Raw genomic sequence first — 21,971 nt, 5'->3', positions numbered from 1 at the left:
CCTGAGCCTTTTTCTAAGGGGAACAGTAATTATATTCATTATGGGCCTGTTTTTTGGTGCTTGAGGTGTAATAAATTTCCAAAGGGCCATCTTTCCTCCTTCCTGCAAGTGGTGGGCTTGTGCTGGGTTGCAACCAAACTACAACATTCATTTGGGCCGCAGTGAGCAGCCTGCTGAGAGCTGGTGTCTGGGTCAGTTAACGAAGGTGCATGCGAATGGGAAAGGGGCTTATGGCAGGACTGGTGAGGGAAAGCTCAAAGCACGATCTTATGAAGGGGAAAATAGTCCTTGATGTGGAAGGTGAGCTCAGGTTTCTCTGCTTCCCTCTGGTTCTTTTGAGCATTAATGTTCTCAGACTGAAGCCAAAAGTTGTTCTTGCTGCATCCAGGTTCAATGCTGTTGTGCTGCAGTGGGTGTCGGTTTAATTACAAGAGGGATGAGTTCACTGTGCTGTTCCCTCTCCCAGGCAGAGTCATCCAGTCAGTGCCTGGGCTGCAGTTTTGTAAAACAAGTGCAAATGGGGACAGACAGTGCATGGAGCCGTGGGGGTGCAGGAGCTGGGAGAGGGTGATCCCCCACTGCCTAAGGCAGGGGGTGGCTTGTGCCCTCCCTCGCTGGGGCAAAGGGCTGAGTTCTCAGGCAGGGCAACAGCGGTGTGGGAGAGGAGGGAGTCGTTTTCACTGAGACACTGGAGTCTTGTGCTCTTTGCGCCTTGGTGAGCGCTGGTCCTCGGTGGGAAGGCTCCCCCAGAGCTCACGCCTTGCTGGGACTGTTGGGAGGGTCCTTGCAAGCCTCCTGGGGCAAAGAGCGGGCAGAGCTGATCAGGCAGCTCTGGGACAGGGCACTATGTGCTACCTGGGCACTTGGCGAGGCTGAGTCCCAGGGTTTTGCCCCACCTTTACAGGAGGTGGTTGAGTCAGAAGAAGTTAAAGGCGATTTATCGCTGTAGGGGTATTAAGTGTCTATTTGACAAATGTGTTATGCTCTATTTCACACTACTTGGGGAGTAAATGACCTCTACATTCTCTCGGTATCTCTAATTCCCTCTTGGTCATCTCTTTGCCTAGATGCGTGGTTCCTCCACTGCGAGCGCTCAACCCCGTCGTGATGTTTGGACGGTGCTTTCTAAAATTCCCCTATCAGCAGATGCTGACCCTTGTGAACGACAGCGATCTTCCAGGCTGCTACAGGGTTCTCCCTCAGGTTTGGCATTGCATCCACCTCCTGCCCTCAGATGTTATCAAGGGGTTTATCAGGGAAAAAAAGGGTTTTGGATAAGACCTTGCTGGTTTATATTCAAACCTAAAGGTTGCTGAGAAGAGGAAGCTACCTGAATATAAACTTCAGGAAGCAGTTAAATAGGAACCTACCTGAATATAAACTTCAGGAAGCAGTTTAAACTCTGTAGGAAGCAGTTTGTATTCTAGTCTTTGGGGTGCTTTCATGCAGGAGAACGTAGAGGGTTGTGAAAAGCTGCTTCAAGGAGGCTGCCAGCACAGGAGTGGGTGTTTGTGGGTGCAGCAGCTTTTGGCCCCCCTGAGGACGCTAAGCCCATACAAGTCTTGCATCTTGCTTTGTACCTTTCTGCTTTCTCCTGGGGATTTTTGAAAATGTGTGTGAATTGCCATTGTGTAGATGTTGAGGAGTTCAAAGTTTCCTCAAAGGTCACTCCTGTGTGTTGCGTTTCACTCTGTCCCTTACAGGAACACAAGGAGGACGCTTCTGTGTGGTACTCCAGCCCCGTGCCGTGGGGGATTGTCCAGCCTCGCGGCTCAGTGGAGGTCCCATTGACCCTGGAGGCCCAGGTGACAGGAAAGCAGGACACTGTTGCTCATGTTGCAGTGTTTGGGAGTGAAGAATCCCCTCTGGTGAGTTCCAGGGGACGTGGGCCTTTGTGCGACTCATCTTGGTGGGCTGTGAAGCGTAAGGCAGGGTTGCTAATTCCGGGGATCCTTCCCGGGAAAGCAAGAACTTGTAATATATGCTGGTGTGGACAAGGAAAGAAGGGGTTTGTGGCATACGCAACAGCTAATGCCTGTGAAACAAAGAGCTTCACTCCACAGTCAGAACTGAGTATAACTGTTCAGCAGGGATTCTTTATTTGCAGCTGGGCAGCGCTGGGGATCGCTCCACCATGAGTGCCACACTTACTAACAAAACTCTCTGACTAATATACACAAAAAGCATACACATGCATCAGCTTCCTAGAAAAGACAGTCTTGTGCTAATGGGTTCTTAGAATTCATTTACATAGTCTGAGCGTGCGTAGTAAAAATAGAGTGAGGGTCTTCTCCCCCCCTTGGTGGTCCACATCATCTTCCTCACACTGTCTGCTAGCTGAACTTTAGGTTTCCCATGTCCGTACATGGTCATGGAGTGACCTCATCCCTCCTTCGGCTCCTGTTTGTTTTGAGGGGGTTGGTTTAAACCAGCTTCCAGTCACTTTTCTTGACGCTGGCGTCTTCTCAGGCGCTTGTCTTGCATTTTTAGGTCCCTGTTATCAGGGATGTACTCAGGGAGTTTGCCAGACTGTGCAAGGCCTGTTTTATCTCCACTAGACAAGGAGTTACAGGTTTCAAGATGTTTTACAAGTGGGTAAGATGTCAGAGGGTAGGTAGGAAAAGAGTATAAATGAAATTATATACATTGCAGTAAAATACGAGAAAAATAAAAGTTAGTGAAACACAAGTGATGGTTAACGTTAAAACTAAACGTCCTACTTTACTGGTTTCTATACATTAACAAGGTCAGGAGGTCTTGTAATTTCAAGTATACTTGCAGCCACTTCCCTTCACCTAGAGAAGAGGAAGGATGTATCATCCTAGGTGGTAATCTAAGTGTCTGACACAGCATTTAATTATGGTAGGTCAGACGGGATAAGAAGGCCAGTCTGAAGCCCAGAACAATCCCTGGGTCTCGTACTCTGCTGTGCTATTAGATGAACATCACTGGTGCTTCGTTAGGCCTTTTGTTCAGGAGCACGCAGGGACGTCCCTGAATCCTGATAAAGCAAGTGCTGTGTGAGAGGCCATGCTGAAAGTCAGGCCCATCACTCTGAGAAACATCCATCATACCTCTTTGCCAAGAGCCCCAGCCAAAGACTCATGAGTCTCCGCACCGCTTGCACCTGGAGCACAGAGACTCTTTTTTCTACTAAGTTTGGAAATGGATGAGGCAAAGCATTCCTGGACTAAAGCCTCCTGAAAGATGATGTTCACATTCAGGCATACACAACAGCAGCAATGACAACAAAATGTAGGCAAGAGAATGTTGTCTGTAGTGTCCTGGCTTCATCTAGCTGAAATCGAGAACAAATATAGTTAATTAAACTTTAATTTAAAATGATATCAACTTTTGAAGCAGCTGTTTCAAAACGTCTTCTCCTCTCTCTGGGCATGAAAGAGGATGTCAGAGGGTTCCTGGGAACCTTAAGCTTTCTGTAACAAAGAAAGGCTGACATTTTGAAAGTAGTTACAGGGATTTAGACTTTTAATATAACAAGTGGAAATGATGCTGCTAAATCTCCTGAATGCCTCCTGAATGTTTTTAATGATGTGAGGAGGTGGTTTAGCCAAGGGATCCACATTCCTCCTCCAATAGTCTGTGCCAGTTCTGCAAGAACAGAACTTTTGGGTCTCAGACTGTCAAAAGAAAACAATACTGCTTGAATGATGTAATTAATAATTAATGCCCATTATCCACATAATACCAGGAATACACGTATGTGCAAATCAGAGGCGACTAACTTGCGTGATCTCTACTCTAAAGGGCCTGCTTTGCCTCTGACTTGTGCTGGCTTTCACAGGTGTAGCTTTGGGACTAAAGTCACTGTCCAAGTGTGCTGTGCAGCAGCAGAAGTCAGGGAGGGTGGTCTGGGGCAAGACTGAGCAGTAAAAGGAGTGGGAGCAGGCACAAGGTAGAGGAAGGAGAGTTAACAGTGTGGAGGAGGTGTGAAAAACCAAACACGGGAAACAGGATTTCTTTATCCCCTGATAACGGGAGCTTGTGGCTTTCAGATGGGATCAGTCCAGATCCCACACTTGCTCCAGGCCTTCTGTTTCGGTTTTACAACACTGAAAAAACTTCAAACAGCCATAATTATCCCCCAGTCTAGGAGTACCCTTAGAGCTGTCTAATCATTTTAAACTTTCTCTGTTGTTTTTTTTTGATCTTTCCTACCCTCTTTCTGGAGCAGAAAATCCATTTAGTGAGCACTGGAGAAGGACCAGTTGTCTATGTGCATCCAAGTAAGATAAATTTTGGCAGTATCCAAGTTATACAAGATGCTTCCCGAACTCTCCGCCTCTCCAATCAGAGTGTCATCCCTGCATCCTTCAGGGCAAAGATGGTAAGTATCTGTGGGGCTATTTTCTAACAAAAATGACTGTCAAGCAACCTGTGACTTGATTTTTATATGCAACATTTGCATACCACTGTATGATTGAGAAAGCAACGTATTCCATCCCAATGCAGCAAGAGGAGCCTGGCTCTGGGGGCAGTTTTAGCTGGGGGACCCCTCAGTAAAACAGAGAATTTGCATAGATGTTTGAGCAGAAATGAGTCTGGATCATTTTTGCAAGTTCTCCCTTTATTTTGTGGAAGGTATTTATCTCTAAGCGTCATGTGTTTGGAGCTCTGAGACCAAGAGAACACTGTGGCCCTTTGCTCCTGAAAGGGCATGGGTTTCCGCACGGTTTCCCTGTTAGATCTGCATTTGCTTTCTGTCGAACTGCTGTTAATGATAGAGACTAGGGTGTGAGGTCTGTCCTCAAACTGCTCGCAGTGAGGTGAGTTTCACACCTACTGGGGGTCAAACCAGCTGGGTTGTTGCACAAGAATGTACATGTAAGGGTCGTGTACCTACGGTGGACTCTGTTGCATTGCAGAGCACCTCTGGAGACTGGCTGCAGAAAAAGGCTCTTTAATTCATGGAGGCTGCGTAGTGTGAGAAGCTGCATAGCCAAGGGAGGTTGGGTTGCTGCCTGGCAGGGGGAGCAGGGCTGATGCAGCCAGGACAGGCTCGTGTGCTGAGGCTGGGTGGGGTGTGCTCCCCACTGGAGGGGGGATCTGTGAGGGGCTTGAAAACGGGTTCAGAGGAGGTTTGTTCTTCTCCATGCTAGGTGGGTCAGACTTCTGGGGCTGGTTAGCCCAGACCTGGCACTGTGGACTTGGTGTTGTGGATGGAGCATCAGGCAGTGTGTGAGAGTACAGGCTCAGCCTCCTGGGCCAAGGAGGGGGCTGAATTTCCCTCGTGCTGCTTTTCCAGCTGTTTGGGGGATAAATGTAACCTCAAAGTGGGGGATTCCCAGGGCAGCTTGCTTTGATTCCACAATGAAAACCTGCTTTCCATCTCTGCAGAGAGCAAGCCACCTGGGGTGGGTGGTATTGGTGTGTGAATGATGGGGTTTGTGTGCTCATACCAGGCACTGACCTGCAGAGCTGCTCAGGCACTGCTGTCCCGGTCCCTCCCTCCCCGGGCAGCTTGCGGTATACCCAGGGGGCTCACAGGGTATATCGGCCTCTGCATTGCCCCATAACTTTAGTCCTTCCTTTTCCTGCACCCCACAAGAGACCAGGGTCCGTGGTTTCCATGCTAAGTTAGTGTTTGGCTTGTCTTACAGGCTGACAAATGCTCGCGCTGGAGGATTGAACCCAGTGAAGGAGTGATTCCCCCCGAGACAGAGGTGTCTGTGTCTGTCATAGCGAACTTGGATGACACGGAGAAATTCAAGGACGAGGTGAACCTGTTCATAGAGAACAGCCACACCTACGTTATCCCCGTCCGGGCTGTTGGCATTGGCACCACGATTGTCACCGACAAACCCTTTGCACCGGAGCTCAACTTGGGACCCCACTTCAGGTAGGGGATCTCTCAGCGTCTGCTTCTGCCGTGAGCTCAGCAAGAAGGAGTTTTGCTGTAGTCCTTCAGGCTAGTTGTTCTTCAGTGCTCAAGGTCCTGGCTCTGTTTTCCTGAAGCCACAGGGCTTCCTTTAGAAACCTTCTATGGCCATTTGAAAGTTGTTAGATACCCTCAAAAGCCACCAAAATAGAAACCAGCTGTTAAATTGTCACTGACTTGTCTTTAGTTATAATACATATATTTCCTCACTTTTTCAAATAAAGATTTGGAGGAAAACAGCAGGTCCTGGAAGCCTCTGGGTGGAAAATGCTACATTACAAGTATAAACATATTTCCCTTTGCGATAATGTTGCTTGTTTTTCCCTTCACTATGGAGTATCATCTCGCAACAGCAGAAAACCTTGGTGGTAGCTTGTTAGCAGGTCCTTGACTAAATTAATGGTGCTGTTTTGTTTGCCCTCTGCCTGCAGTCCTGGAGGAGCAGCAGAATTTCTTTGCCCCGTACCATCCCTCAGTTTGCTCGCCTTCCCCATCTCCCCTGCCAGGCTGCTCTTTATTAGACACAGTCGCTCTTTCCTCGTTTCTCCCACCTTTCCTCGGTGTCACTGCCACAGCGGCAGCCTGAGGCGCGGGCAGGCGAGGGTGGCTGCAGGACCAGCTCTGAAAGGGAGAGGAGGAGAAGTCCACTGAGTTTGGGTGGGATAAATGGAAAGTGTAATTAAAGAGCTTAGCTCAAAGGAGGGGATTCACTGGTCCTAACGCCTGTGTCTGAAACCAGGCGTGTTCCCGTAAATGGGAGACAAATAAGCCTTTTCAGAGTGCTGCCTGCCTTGTGTGGGAGAGCTCTTGGGACAGGAAGAATAGTCTTCTCGAGGTGCCTGTTCCTTTCCCTGGCTGCAAAGAGGGTCCACGGTGGTCCAATACCTAAATTTTGGGGTAGAAAGAGCAGGTTGATCCTACTCTTTAGGATAGACTTTGGGGGTTCAAATACACATGCACAAGCCACCTACATAAGCAGGGACATTGCAGGGAGGTTGGCGCTTGTCCAGCGTGTCCTGTGCTCTGTGCAGCCACAAATTGGCTACCCAACGGAGCGGACAATGTCAGTGTGATTCGTGTCATCATCCTCTGCCCCCCTTCCCGTCTTGGTCTGCAGACTCTGGAGTTGTTGCCATTGCTGTCGGCTGCAGAGCTGCCGCCAGGTGAGCTGAGATGGGACCCAGGTAACATCTCAGATGAGTTGGGCTTTCCCAGAGCCACAAATTCTGCATCCACCCAGAGCTTCTCCAGGCTTTCATCTGTGCTGTCCACCACATAAACCATTTCACACTAAGCTTGTACGCATCATGTTTTGACAGTCTGTTTCAAAGACTGGTTTGTTCTACACTCTCAGGTCTGTATTTAGCTGCTTGTGGCAGACATGCATTTTGTAAGCCGTGTATTCTGTCCTTTTCAAAAAAAACCAGTAACTGTTCCAGGAACAATTCATGTCCTGGTCATGCTCAGATTTATAGAGGGTAAAATAATTACTCCAGACTAGCCTGCAGTTAGTGTTTCTTTACATGAAGAAATCAATTTCCATTGAATATTCATCTTGGTTTATATCTAGCTCTCGTTATTCATCTCTCGTTGTTGCTCTGTCCCCTCGGCAGCCAGACCTGGTCTTGCTGCCATGTTTGTATTGGGGAAACTTCTGTTGATCCTATGTTCTCACAGTGCATTTATCTTCCTAAACCACAAAACCAGCTGCACTGTTCAGGCAAAGGATGACATGTTGGGGGGTGATGAGGGTTGGATGCTCCCTAAGGGATGGGGGGTGAGGGGATAACGTGGGTGCCAGGGCAGGGGCCCCGCCAGCGAGGCAAGGGGTGCCCAGGTTACTGGAGGGTCTCTAGGCTGGTGATGCTCTGTCTGCAGCAGCTGAGATGATGATCTTCATGCAGCTCTTCCTTGCTGTACGCAAACTGAGCAGCTGCTGGATGCTGATAAACTTAGGGGCAACCAAGGTCTGGCTTTTGCTGAAGCTTTGAGCTAGGTCAGCCTTTTTGGAGGTGCTTTTATTGCTGAGTGTGCAGTCAGATAACGCCATCAGGGTGCTGAAGCTGGGTGAGCACTGGGAGATAGCAGCTCCCATGACATTTTCCATCTCTTTTTCTCTTCCAGCCTGGATCCCTGCTGTTACCACTTCAAGATAACAAACAAAGGACAGCGCACCCGTTGGCTCTACTGGTCAACAGAAGGTTTTGGCCAGTTTCACCAGCGCGATCGTGTCCCTGCTGTCAGCACCACCAAGGGCCAAGGTTCCTCCCAGAGCCCCAGACCTGCCTGCCCTGTGTTTAAGGTTCAACCGCAGAGGGTGGAGCTGATGCCGGGCAAGACTATGGAGATGGTGCTGGAAGGCTTCTCCAGCACTCCCCAGGTGAGGTCCCCCCCGAGGGCTGAGCCTTCCCCATCAGGAGCAAGTGCTTTCAAGAGCCACAAGTTACCATGGCAGCACCAGCTGCTTTCCTCGCTGGCCACCATCAGCTCCTAAGGCTTTTTCATGTTTCCATGGCTACCGTAAACCCAACCTGCTGATACCAAAACACGGGCTGAAGGAAACATTGCTAATTCAGGGGCAAATGGCAGGTTACAAGGTGTCATGTGCTGAGGCAGAAAGGAAGGGCAGAGAAAATAAGTTACACTTAGACTAGGAGCACAGGCAGAAAGTAAATAAAAAAGTGCAAAGTAATGTATCTGGGGGAAGCAGTGAGTAAAACAAAACACCTGTGAAGGGAGGGAGTGTCTGGGAGTAGCATCATTTTTCCTCTGTAGACAAACATGGGCAGAGGGCTTGTCTAGGACTGAATCCTGGAGCAGAAAAATGAACAGTGTGTCAGCTGTAGCGATCGGGGTGATGTTCATCCATGTGGGAAACTGTTCGCAGGGATCATTATAATTGACAGCTTGGCCTTTGTCAATATTTCCATAACAGCTTGCCCCAGTCTCTCAGCCAGTCCCGGGGTCCCAAGGGCAGGCAGGTCTCGCAGCACCCTTGGATGGCAGCTCAGAGGGGGAGATTTCAGCAGGATCACTGGGTGTTCTCCTCCCTGGACCCTTCTTTCCAGGGAAATCCAACTCTGCAGAGAAGCTGCCAGCTAACCCTGGTGTACATTCCCTTTCTCCAAGACCGCTGACCACAGATATTTAGGTGAATGTGGAATAAATCTGCATCAAGCTCCTGCTGATACTTGTGTTTTGAAAGGTGTTTGAAAGGATTGCCTTGGTGGTAGCTTGAGGAATACTCGATTACTCACCTAGCTGACTGCGATGGGACTGTCCCTGTGCAGTTCGTTTTGCTGAAACGGGGAAAAGGTACCAGAAAGGAAATAAAGTGACCAGGGTGCAGGTGAGGCTGTCTTGCCTGGAAAGCCGAAAGGGGATCTGTGAGCTGAGCTGTGGCTACCTGCCTCCTGCAGTCAAAGCCAAGACCCTGGGAGTGGGCTTTCCACCTTCCTCGGGTCTTGAGAACTTAATACTCTTGAGGTTGGTCAGAAGCCCAACTCCCTGCATTGCACACGCAACATGGATGATTTTGAGTCTGTAGACTCCGAGGAGGAGTTGGGTTGTGGTGTTGTATCAGAGGGAAGAGTGAGAAGTGAAGGGAGGAATTTGGGGAACTGAAACCATGAGAAATCAGGAAAAAGTCTTAAGTGTAAGAACATCCAGCTTAAGCAGAGGGTTTTCATGTGAACTGCAAGACATCTCTTTCCTGGGGAGGTTTCTTTTAAAACCAGCTCTAGGAGGGCACAGTACCTGCTAGGAATGAGTGGCCCCCTCTTTACCTGAAGGCCATCTGGCTATTTGGGTTTTTCCCATGGATCCTGTCCACTAAGCTTCCAAGGGAGGGTTTGCTAGCATTGGCCCTTCTATCACCTGTTTTCCTTAATATAGTTGTATTATTATTTTTTTTTTAAATCAGTTCCTACAGCTTTCTATAAGTATTATGCTTGGCAGTGGTACAAATCAGAACAGTAATCATTTGGGGCAGGGACTATTACAACTGTAGGCAGCACATGACTCACAAGGGCTTTTTGTGGATAGTGGGGTGTAGCATTACGGACGTTTGAGAGCAGAATAAATGGGATGCAGCATAAAAAGAAAAGGGGACTGCTGAGAAGCCCAGTGGCTGTAACTTGATGGCGGTAATACGGTCTCTGGCTGGGTGGGTAGCAAATGCAGTGCGTTTTCGGGACGCCCTGCTGGCCCCCGCTGAGTGACGGGTGACTCCTCCGTGCAGGTGGTGAAGGAGCGGCTGCTGTGCCACGCCGTCGTGGGGAGCAAGGCAGGGAAGGCACAGATAAAGCAAGTGGATGTCACGTGCGAGTTCATTGCTCCCGTCCTGCAGATGTCCTCCAGAGAAATCACTTTCCGGGTGGAGAAGGTAAGTCTCTGGATTTCATCCTGGCATTGAAGAGCATGGCTGATGACTGAAAGCCTGGTGGGGGTGTGTGCTTGTGTTCAAAGGAGGAAGTTAAATGGCTTCTCCAAGTCCGTGGGACTTTGACTATTGAGCTGAGCTGGACCAAGATTTTGCCATTAACACTGAGATCAATATTTCGCTCCTCTGGGATTGGGAGCAGTCCCACCAGCTGTATTCTGCCTTCATGATGTGGAGACAGAATTGAGCTGCTGAGCCAAGGGCACAGGGCGAGATGTGTGGGACCCACGAGAACAGCGTGGGCCTTGCACAGCCACCTCGTGTGCTGGGGCTGCAGGTGGGCGAGCAGAGGGCTGCAGCTGAGCGATGCTAAACCCCCTCCTCACCCGTCCTGAGGTGCTTCATAAAGTAAGTGAAGATGTTTTTAGAGATGGGACTGGTGTTTAACTTCACCCAAGTAAAACTGAGATAACAGCTGCTCTGCCGAGGGGGATCATGGCTACTTCTAGAGAGACACCAGTTCCTGTACTCGGTGTGAAGGGAGGTTTTTGGGGATCCTCCAAGGTGCAGTGATGTCTGAACACTGATCCTGTAGGGAAGCTGAGAAGAACTGAGATTCCTGTCAGCTCCTCAGGCTGATGAGAAAAACCTGTCATCTCTTGTCTCTCTCTGCCTTCTCTGCTGTTGGTATGGATGCTAGCTCTTTGCAATTCCCCAGGCTTCACCTTCTTCAAAGGACCCGCAGACATCCTTCAGCTGCAGTGATGATAACACCAGCACAAAGCAGATGCCCTTTAGCCTCTGGATCCTGACTCCTGCATCACCTTTCCCTCTCCCACGAGGTGTCTGAAAAAGAGAAGATATTTCATTATTTAGTTTCTGTGTTTTCAGGTCTCTCCTCTGGTTCCCAGGCTTCCAGAGAAGCACAGAATCCTGTGAGCAGGCAGTTCGGGTTTAATTAGAAGCTTTTCAGCTCTCCCTGATGTCTGCCTGTGGTCTGCTTGATGCCATGCGCTCTGGTTTATCGAGTGTTACGACGCTGCAGCTGTTTGATATCGATACATCCAGAACCAGTTTCCCAAACACTGTCTAGTTGATATAAACCATGCAGGAAGCCCAGAGCAATGCATAAACAGGAAGAAATAGCTTAGGCAGAGCTGAGCTTTGAGGCTACAGACAGCTTGTCACTGGAGCAGGGGCATCAGGACACCCGTTGCAGCCCGACTGTTGAGGTTTCTAGCTGGCTGTATGTGCCTGTAGATGTTCAAAGCTAACCTTAGGCTGCTGCAGGCTCTCTCCACTGTGGGCCAAATCCTGCTCGCTTTTCTCCTCTGACCAGCATCACTGCTTTTATGAGGCTACTAGAGCTGATAAGGTTGTAAGAAATTACTGTATGTGAGTGAAAATCATCTTGTTCCATTCTTCTCGAGGGAGGATACAAAACTGGAGACAAGTGGTCTGGGTTCACTTTCTGCTATTGATCTTGTTCATGCAGCTGCCTCCTCGCGGGGTCCTATTCCCTCCTCTGTATGCAAGAGTGTTTCCCTGTCCCCAGGGGATGCTGTGGTTTCTAAATATGAAAGGCATCAGATATACTTAGAGAAAAACCATCTAGAAGGGTAGAAACTAATAAAAATAGTAAATAGAGGTGTATGCCCTTTGGGGTTGAAAAACTTGAAATGCATCAGAAAGGGAAGGAGTTCCATGGCCACTTCACGTTGTTTTTTTCCCTTGTGTCCTGTTTCTGTAGCAACCCAGTGATGTCCTAACTCTGCAGTACCAGCCTCTTTCTTTAAGAAACGCGTCCTCCCTGCCACTCAGCATTGTCCTGGCCTTAGAGCAGCCCTTCTTAATCTGCGGTGCAGACCAGCAGCCCCTCTCTGCAGACGTTCAGGTGAGCAGCCGTGGGCCTTCCTGCTGGTGGGGTTTGAAGAGGGGGGAGTGTGGTGGTACGTTTCTGTTGGGAGGTCCTCTAGTAGAGAAGTTTATTCTTTAGACTCAGTGGTAGACTGGCCTGAACTAAATCAGATTTGAAACGAGCTGCTGAAGGAAATGAAATATCATCTGAACTGGGGAAATACATCCTGTCTCTAAGACGTGAGGAGAGGGGAGCAGGCAGCTAGGTCTGGGCAAGCCGTGTAGTAAAGGTGTCTCTTGGAGGCCATCGAGCTCTCCAGCAGCCGTTCTCAGATAACCTCAGGAGGAGCTTGCTTTCTTCAAGGGCAGCCCTGCTTTCAGGAAGGCTGAGGAAGCTCCTCCAGCTGCTGCCTGGCCCCTGCCCTGTTGTTGGTGAAGGTGTTGGACATGGGCTCTGCTAAACGCTTGTTGTAGGCACGGCCACCACTTCTGTGCTGCGCCAGTGACTAGCTCCTGCAAGGGTGAGGCTGCAGTGCCATGCTGCTTGTGCCGTGAGGGTAAAGGAGTTCCTCTAGAGCTGGGGCAAAAGGCCCTGGTGTGCCAGAGTGCTGATTTAGTTGTGTATTTAGCACATAGCTTCTGTGGGTCCCAAATTCAGCAGAAGAATATTTATTTTCCTCGTGTATTGATGCAGAGCACAGTGAGATGAGCCTGAGATAGTCTCAGACAAGAGCGTGGTGGGGCTTGCAGTCAGGCGCACACTGTGAAGGAAACGCAGGATGAACTGAGAAGCCTACGCTGGGGTCACACGTTGAACATTTACACGTTTCGTGCTGCCAGACCTTGGGACTTCATCACACTGGTGATTAATACTCTTCATTTCCTTGCAGCCCGTGAAGCTGGAGATAGGGGAGGAACTTCATCTCTCCATCAGATTTAACCCTGCTTATGAAGAGGATTTGTGTAGCCGGGTAGTAGAGAAGGTTCTGAAGATACGATTTCTTGAGCACCCTCATGAGGAGCAGGTCACGGTTCGGGGAGAAGTCTACTTTCCGAATCTCCATATCCAGCCCACGGCCCTGGACTTTGGCTGCATCTTGAACGACACTGAAGGTGTGCGTTACATCGAGATGACCAACCGCAGCCCACTTCTTGTCCAGTACCACTGGGCGTTCCTGATGGACAGCCGCGTGAGCCAGATCAGGTATGTGCCCCTTCGCTCTCTCCTTGCAGCTCTTCTCCTTCCTCGTGTCCTGTTTGTGCTTTGCAAAGACCAAGGTTATTTGCCTGTGATCTGACAAATTGCTTGCAACTTTCCCTGTGGGAGTAACACCTACCAGCCGTGGTCGGCCTTAGGTGCTCAGGGAATAAGTGATCTCCACCAGTTTGACACTGGGAAGGAGACAACGTTCTCCAGCCAAGCTGGGGCTGTGAGATGCTACCAACACTTTTTGCATTGTCCATAGCCTAGAGTCCTGCTTTATTTCTGGAGCTACAAACCTATACTTAGGCACTGGGACAAGCAGATACATGATTTTTCTTTCCTGCCAACCCTATGTGTTGTCATTTTACACTAAGAACCTACACAGGCACTGCCACCAGAACGATATGCTGCTGCCCCAGTCTCTTGCTGCTGCTTTGCTGTAGCCCCCATACTGGTTCCCCTGGGAAGGAAGGCTGGTATTGGAAAGCTGCTTTCTCAGACCTTTGTGGCCTGAGGCAAACACCACACTGGTGAAGTGAATTTTCATCTGTTAAACTGCTCATCACATTCTCCAAACAGCTATTTAGTGTTTTACAGGGAAACGGCAGGTTCTGCTGCAGCTTTGGGTACAGCTGTAGGTGTTGGTGGGAGCACTTGTCTGAACGTCCATGGGAAGCGGGGCCATCCAGCGCTGGGCTGTGGTTTCCAAGCCCAAGAGCAATCTTGCAGTCGTGCTGGAGCACATTTATAAACACATTTCCAGCAGTTCCTCCTGCTGTGGCCTCTCTGCATAGCACAAAAGTCTAGTCTGGGCAGTTTTAATTACAGTAGCAAATGGTTTTTCCATAATGCCCTAGGAAACTGAGCAAAGTTAACCATTGTGCGTTGAAGTGCTGCCATTACAAATAATAGAGATCATCAATAAACAGGTTTGTTTAGAGAACTGGGATCTGGCTCAGAGGACACAACCTACTGGGAACTGGAGATTAGCTATGGCTATGAGGAGAGCTTGGGGGAGAAGACCTGGGCACTGGGGTAGCCTGTTCACAGCCGGATCTTACCGAGTAACAACCAGTCTTTAGTGTGGCCCTTCTTGATGCACGGCACCTTCAAGAACAGACCCTAAAATGCAGAGGAAAGCCCGCAAAAGCAGGTGGAGGGAGGTGGGCAGGGAAGGAGGAGCAGAGCTGTAAGCTCTGCTTGGAGGCCCCATCATCTCCTGGTAAACTAGATTACGGTTTAATTGCAAGCTAGAGGGAAAATCTAATTTTGATGATAGAACAATGCATATGTTTTATAATAACAGAGAAGCAAGCACGTTACAGCAAAGCCTGTGTGGAATTAATTTCTTCTGGGGCCACTTGCTGGACAGTTGCCTGTTTATCTTTACTCTTTCCTTTTTTTAGAACCAATTTAGGTTTTTGGAAATGTGAATGCTGAATCAGTTTTCAGCTTTTAATTACCCCGTCTCCACCTGAACTGGCTTAGGACCTGAGCCTGCAGGTGCTTGTTCTTCCAGGGGATGCCGAGTCACCCAACTCTGCTGAGTCGGTAGCAGTTGAGGGTCCTGAGCATCTGGCAGGGTAGCAGCCTCTGCTCCGAAGGGTTTGGCATAGCCCCTTCACTGGCTCGTTAGCACTGGGGACGTTGTGGCAGCTCCCTTTTCTGCTCTGTGTGTTAATTAAGCAGAAATGTACTTTCTGTGGGTCCCTCAGCAGACACCATGTGATTCTCTGTGGCAGAGCTGGAAATGAAGATGGTCGCCAAGCTATTAAGACCTCAAGTTGCTCATTAAGAGCCTGGCAGAAGGTCAGCATGTCAGATATTATTTCTGGTCCACATTAAGCACTGTTAGTATTCTAAATTATCAGATCAAAATCACCCGGTCTGACATGGAGGGAATCAAACATCAGGTCTCATGAAGGTGAGATCAATAGAGTTTAACCATCCGTCCATCTGACCTTGCTGGAGCCGATCATCAGAGACTGCCACCATCAATCAGACACACACGTTTATTTTGGCCAGGAGAGAAAAATGTTGTTCCTCTGCCTGGACAAGACTGTGTGCTTAGATCTTTTTTTCTTCTAATTGTTCAACCTATTTTTCCTACTTACCCTTTAATCACTGCTGCTACTTTGAGCAGAGCAATCATATAAGCAACACAGTCCAACCATTGCTGTGTGGTTGGACGTGCCCAACTCACGCCAACCCATGTCCCTTCTCTGGCACTGCTGAGCCATAAATCTCTCATGGTTACTCTTCTTCTAGACCTCTACATGGTTAGAGACAGACTGAGAATACGTTCTCCTCACCCTTTGGGCCTTTGATAGCTCAAAGCTGAGTTAAGCCTTTGCACCAAGATGTTTTCTGCAGCGTTGGAATGGGTCACCAGAGTCACCCAGCAGGAGACAGTAGGTCTGGACTCAAATTCGGACATTTTGTCATATTTCTTACCTTAAAGGTTTCTTCCTGAAAGACTGATTTGTCCCCCTTTCTAAGGGCAGTATCCAGCTCCTCAGCTTTGTTTGGGTTTCCCATCAAAAGGAAGACATTAAATCCCAAAGGATATACAAGGATTTTTTTTGAGACCTGTGACAAAGGCTGCCAAAGGCTCATCCCCAAACTTCGCTGTTCTCTAGAGTTTTCATCCTCTGTTAAGGATCTGTGCCTTGTCATTTACTTTGAGCATGGCTGTTCCTGCATCACCTCTTTGTCCCCTTCACGCGAGACACGTTTCCTCCCTGGGACAGAGCTGACACACACCAATCAGTCCGTGTGCCAGGATGGATCAGCAGGGAGCTCTGCACCTCTGTGGCACATGTCAAACCCCCTCTGTGTATTGATCTGGCGTGTCTGGACCGTGGGAACTTCGTAGCTACAAATCCAGCATAATGCATTGCCAGTACATTCTTTGGGGAAAGGCTTTGTTGAGCTAAACATGTAGAAAATGACTCCTTTCCATCCAGGATTTTCTCGGCCAATGTGTTTTGAACCAACCAGGAGCCATTCTCCTCCCAAGTGGATCTTCCTACAGCATTAGTAACTTCTCATTCCTCCGCCCTCTCTCCTTCCATGTCCCCTGGCAGGTTGCAGTGCAGGGACCCTGCGAGCCAGATCCCAGCCTTGTTACTGACCAGAAAACCCCAACTCTCTGTTATATTTGATGGGGTTTCTGCTTTGTTGTTTTTGTAACAAGGAAGAAATGGAAAATGCAGGCAGTGAAAAACAGTGCAAGGCAAAAATCTGACAGCAGTCCTCTGTCAGCCACCGGAGGGGAGAGGTAGCAACAGCAGCAGCGAGCATGTACATCCGAAATGCACCCATCCACCGTGCCCCTGGTGCTGGGGAGTCTCAGATGGGTGACAGTAGACCATACCCCCTCCTCATCCCCCAGTGCCATCAGCTCCTCGGGGCAGTACGTTTTGGGCTTTGGTAGCCCCATGGGTGCTGCTTTCCCTGCTTAAATCCCGTGGGTAAGGTAGAAAAGGGCTGAGTCGTGATGGAAATGTGCTGCTGAATGCGGCCTTCAGCTCCGTGTGGTTTGGCAGCAGCAGAGAAGCGTTTTGCTTGGTGTAAGGGAGAAGTGGCCTCTTATTTCTCAGAGATGGAGTGTCTGGGAGCAAGGACTGGTGCCAGGCAGGCTTCACCTCTGGGGTGGCAGTGCGGCTGCTGTGAACAGCTGATGGAGAGTCTCCGTGCTTGTGGACAGAGACACTGGGGAGCTGGAGCAAGGGAGACCTGGAAATTTGCTGCCTGTTGCACCCAGAGAGAATGAAAAGTAAATAAAATGATTGCCAGGGAGGGGTTTGGAGCCAGGCGTAAGCGAGCATATGCTGTTACCAAGTCTATCTTAGAGACATAAACCTGCATACTAGGTGTGGCACAGTGATGCTTTATCGGGACAAAGGTTGCGGGGGTGATGATTTTCTGTTTGCAACATGTCTGTAAGCTTCTTTCTTCTCTGCTGCCACCATGCACCCTCCATCTCCGTGCCTTTTCCAGCACGGTGCTGCTCTTTTCCCAGCTCACGTGCTGGCGAGTCAGCCAGCCTACCCCAGGCCTGGGCATGGCACCTTCTGGTTGTGCTCCTGGGAGCCTGACTGCAGGTTTGAGACAGCTTCTGCTGCCCCAGGGCTTCTGACCGCCCATTACGCTGTCGCACACCTGGAGGACTTTCACCTGGGCCATTGCAGTGGAGGTTGGAGCCCAGAACAGCTGCGTGAGAATTGCTTTAACTATTCCTCTTGGGTTTTCTGAGGCTCAGCCTCCTCCTTTGCACAGGGTGACAGACCCTGAGAGCTGTCCTTCGCCTCGGGGACTGGGGAGCAGCCCCAGGCTGTTGGAGGAGCAGATTGAGGGTAGGGAAGGCGAAGGAGAAAGCATTGGTTGGGTGAAAAGTGCTGCACGTCCTACCCAAGGTGCTGTCGGGCAGCTGACTGTCTCAGGACAAAGTGTGGGAGGTGTCCCTGTGTCACCCATGCCCCGAGCAGGCTGTGGTGGGATGGGGGTTGCCTTCTGGTTTTGTAGCCGGTCAGCAAACGCTGTCTGGAAGGTGACGACGTCTTGCTCTGTCAGCGATGTTCAGCTAGCAAACCTGGGGAGCAGCTGACTTCTGTCTTTGCTTTCTGGACATCTTCATTACCCAGGGCACGCAGCGGGAACCCGAGGTATGTTTGCACTGCAAACAGCATCCTTCTCCCTATAAATGATGTTACGCCCGTGCGGCCTGGATGACTCCTCCTTTAATTCCCTCTGGGCAGGAGGCTGCTGCTCAAGGCCGGTCTCTGCAGAGCTTCAATGTTTATGAAACAAAATGTTGATTTTTTTTTTAATTTTTCTGTTGTTCATGGGAACGGCTTGCTGTCATAGCCTGGATGAGGTAGAGCGAGAGCATCGATTCAGGGACTGCTGCTGTTGCTTCCCCATCATCTCTCTGGCAGAGCATTGAGTAGTGAAGCCACCAGATGAAATCTGGGGGGCAGGATGGGCTATTTATAGTCCTCTTTATTTGCTGACCTGCTGTCACTGCATGTGGCAATGAGGAGTACGGTGACAAAATTTTCCAGACCTCGTTTCTTGTAATTTCTCCAGCTGTTTCTCACCCTTCACTCTTTTCCTGCTTCCAGCAAGCTGTGCATCAAACAGCTTTCCTTAAGGGAAAATCCCTCTGAACGCACTGGCGTCGCTCTGCCCAAGAGTGCCGTCTCTAGTATCGCTGTGCTCTTTCCTGGTGCATCCCTGTCTTCAGAGGGTAGGTGAGAAATCTTTAAACTCTTAGGAGAAGAGGCTCAAGCCAAATTTGAATCTAGGTGCCAAATCTTCACATCTTTTTGGGTGTAAATCTGCACAGGGGATTTTTGTGCTGATTCCTTCTAGTCCAAGGTGCTGCCTAGTGCAGAGGTGATGGAGAGCCCAGCTTCCCTGCTGGTCCCATCATCACCCCTGAGCTGGCTGCTGCTGAGACAGAGATTGGCAGCAAAAACCCTTCCAGAGAATGGGGATTTTGTCCTGCATGAGGCTGGACACTCACAAGACGGTGAAACTGGTGCTCATCCTTCTGTACAGCCACTCTTTCTCCCTGAGAGGCTGATATTGGGATGGTGGATGGACAGGATGGGTTTTGGGTGGGTTTCAGATCTCTTGCTGCTGACTGACTGGTTTAAGGCAGACGAGGAGAATACCAGTCAGGGAGATCATTTCCCAAAACACCATCCTGTATTTGTTTTTCAGAAAGAGTGGGATCTGCCTGGCATGTGCCAGTGCTCTGTTTTCCTCTTGTATCACCGAGGAGACAAGAGACTGTCCCGGCATGGAGCAGAAGCAATGCTTGCTGTTCCTCTAAAAGCCAGAGCCAGTGTTTTGGTCCCACAATGGTTTCTTTGCCAATGTTTTCTTTGGCCACAGCCACCAGCTCCATGTGCTCTAGGTGAGGAGCCACTCCATGCTGTGATAGACTCTGTTAAATGAGCCTGTTATAAAAAAATCTTCTCTTATCCACCTGGTCCATCTCTTCATCCCTGAAAACAGCCACAGTGGGAAGACCTGCTGTTACTACTGCCATTGTAGCTCTGCAGGAGCATTGATTCATAGAATATCTCAAGTTGGAAGGGACCCATAAGGATCATCATTCCTAGATCTCTTGGGGGTTGTGAGGCACAGAGCCTCTAATCCAGAAATGGAAACCAGCCTTAAATGATGAGCTGCAAAGCTAGAGACAAATACTCATTTGGGAGCACGTCGTTAAAGGCACTGAGTTCCCAGCTGGGAATGAAGCACCCACATTGCTGTAAAAGATGGGCCTCGTTTGCCCTCGGGAACACTTGCAGATAGGCGTGGTGACAGGCAGGCATGGTTCCAGTGTGTCCCTCCATGGGGCATCAGAAGGGTGAACAGAGTTACTGTGAGCACCTGCTGCAATTTGAAACAGGGAATGTAGCCTGAGTCACTGGGAATGTTCGAAAATGTTAAACCGAACACTTTTTACTGACACGTGTTGGTCAAACTATCACCTCAGTCCTGTCAGTAAGATGAGCTGTTGAACTGCTTTGCTGAATCATTTGCCAAATTGGTCCTCAAATGGTTTGTGTTTAGAAGCTGCTGGGGAGGTGACCATGCCGTTGGTAAGTGCCACATCGGTTATAGCCTTGTTTCAGCAGAGCTGCTGCCCTTTTAGCGCGAGGTGCGGTTGGAGCCGTTGTTTCACAACCAGGGAATACCGGTGGCACAGCAGGAGCTGAACCTTGTCATCGGCATTTGCTGTGTATTGATTAAAAATGACCAAAGCTTCCTTCCCCAGAGCACCAGTCGCTGCTGCTTCGGTGCTCCTCAGGGATCAATGGGCTGTTCAGTTGTGAGTCTCTGCCTGGAGTTGCTCAGCGTGTCTTTCCACGCTGCCCCGCGTGTGTGGGGGTGTCTCATGCTGGGCTCCGTGGGTGCCCCCGCACGGTGCTGGGCTCTGTCGGGGTTAGGGCACAGCAGGCTCCGGGCTCCATCCCTGCTCCTGCCTTACGGCGCTTGGAGAAAGCCTCGGGCATTGCTGCTTGCTTGTGCTGACCTGCAGCTGCGGGTGGGTGTCAGGGGAAATATTCCGCATTAGCACCTGGTGGAGCTGCAGAAGTTCTGGCTTTGGCCCTCTGGGTGGGGGAGGCACAGTCTGCAGCTGTGGGTGCTTTCGGGAGGGCACTGGTGGGTCTGCACTGGCTTGTTGCTGTCCGGATCTGCCCCTTTGTGTCTCAGGTTCACCTTTTTGCACAGTTTGTGTGTCTCTTCCTTTCCTGCTGTGCTTTTTACCTCCCTACAAGGCTTTCACCTGTGTCCTCTTCCATTTCTCCTTGCAGCCAGTTGCCAGCTGCCTGCGCCGCCACTATACCAGCATCATCCCTAGGCAGCCCCATATGCTGACCTGCTCCATCCTGGTTTCGGAGCTGCTGGGTCAGACCCGTTACTGAGTTCACAGCACCAGTGCCCAGCCGGGGGCCGCATCCTGCTGAGGAGCTGTTCATGCAGGCTCCCCTCCCTCCCACTGCAGGTTCACCATCAAAGTTATGTTATTTTCCAGGTTCAGCCCTCCAGTACCTAAATTTTTCATCAAACCCCAACCACCAAAGGAGGAGGGAGCCTGGTCCAAGCGCTCGGTGTCTGCAGGGAGCAGCTGCAGGGGTGGAGGTGTGGAGGAACCAGCCAAAGCCCTGGGAGCCGCAGGGGATCCTGCCCGAGAGCCAGCAGATGCAGATGACTCCCTGGAAGCAAAGGTAGATTTTCTTGTACACCTACCGCTTGCATTGCCTCCCCCAGCTTGCCACCAAAAAGCCATGCTTGTGCCAATCCCCCTTTGTGCTGCCCTGCTGTCATGTGCCCTGAGGGTGGGCTGGGCAGCAGGGCCAGTGGCTGGACACGGGGCTTCTGGGGAGGGAGAAATCAGATAGTTTTGCTTGGAGAAGCCCACTCAGATCCTACGGACCTATGCTGAGTTTGGGTTTTTTTGGCTTGTTTTTACACTGTAAAATGCGGCTTTTATCTGCATCGTGATGTGAAGGCCTCCAGTTTCCTTCCTGTATCAAGCTGTGCCAAGTACTGTGATCTCCATGTACCACCTTCTCAACCCCAGCTGGAGCCGCCTGTTTTTATGTCTCTGCCTTCACCCGAGACCTGCAGTATTGCAGAGATGGCCACAGAGCTGTCTTTGATAAAATGAGACTTTGCAAAGTCATTGTCTCTTCCTCCTGGCATGGAAAATGGCCTTTGGTCTGCTGACCTTCCTGGTGAACCTCAGTGCTTTGGAGCTTGACGTCCGTGCTAGTGGGAACTGGCGCTTTGTTCTGCATTGTGTGGGACAGAGGCTGCTCCTGGGGCAAAAAAAAAAGGATGCGGGAAAGCATGGGAAGTTCTGAAAGCACTGGCGTTGGCGTTAAGTTCAAGGAGAGGGGTTGCATCTGCTCACATCCAAATATCGGTCATTTTAACATTATAACGGCACATTTTTTCTGAATCAGGAGAAATGATACCCTGTAGATGTAAAGAATAGTGTGGCTGAATGTTTTCGGATAGAAGGGTGGAATCATCTTTATTTCCTGCTTTGTTGCCATGTATGCAGAAATAAACCAAAGAAATTCAAGTAGATATGGCTAAGT

General features: G+C 49.9%; 1 protein-coding gene across 1 annotated transcript in view; it reads left to right on the top strand.

Moving 5' to 3' along the window:
• The window catches only part of LOC141927792 (hydrocephalus-inducing protein homolog), an 88,272-nt gene that overhangs the window by 45,951 nt on the left and 20,350 nt on the right, over positions 1 to 21,971 (top strand). The window contains 9 exon segments of the mRNA XM_074835054.1: positions 1,068 to 1,203; positions 1,704 to 1,868; positions 4,196 to 4,348; positions 5,622 to 5,860; positions 8,024 to 8,279; positions 10,140 to 10,283; positions 12,031 to 12,174; positions 13,028 to 13,341; positions 20,900 to 21,092. Coding sequence (XP_074691155.1) covers positions 1,068 to 1,203; positions 1,704 to 1,868; positions 4,196 to 4,348; positions 5,622 to 5,860; positions 8,024 to 8,279; positions 10,140 to 10,283; positions 12,031 to 12,174; positions 13,028 to 13,341; positions 20,900 to 21,092 — 1,744 coding nt within the window.

Source organism: Strix aluco, chromosome 10 (genome assembly GCF_031877795.1).
Source record: "Strix aluco isolate bStrAlu1 chromosome 10, bStrAlu1.hap1, whole genome shotgun sequence".
Lineage (NCBI taxonomy): Eukaryota > Metazoa > Chordata > Aves > Strigiformes > Strigidae > Strix > Strix aluco.
This window is presented reverse-complemented; position numbering and strand designations above follow the sequence as displayed.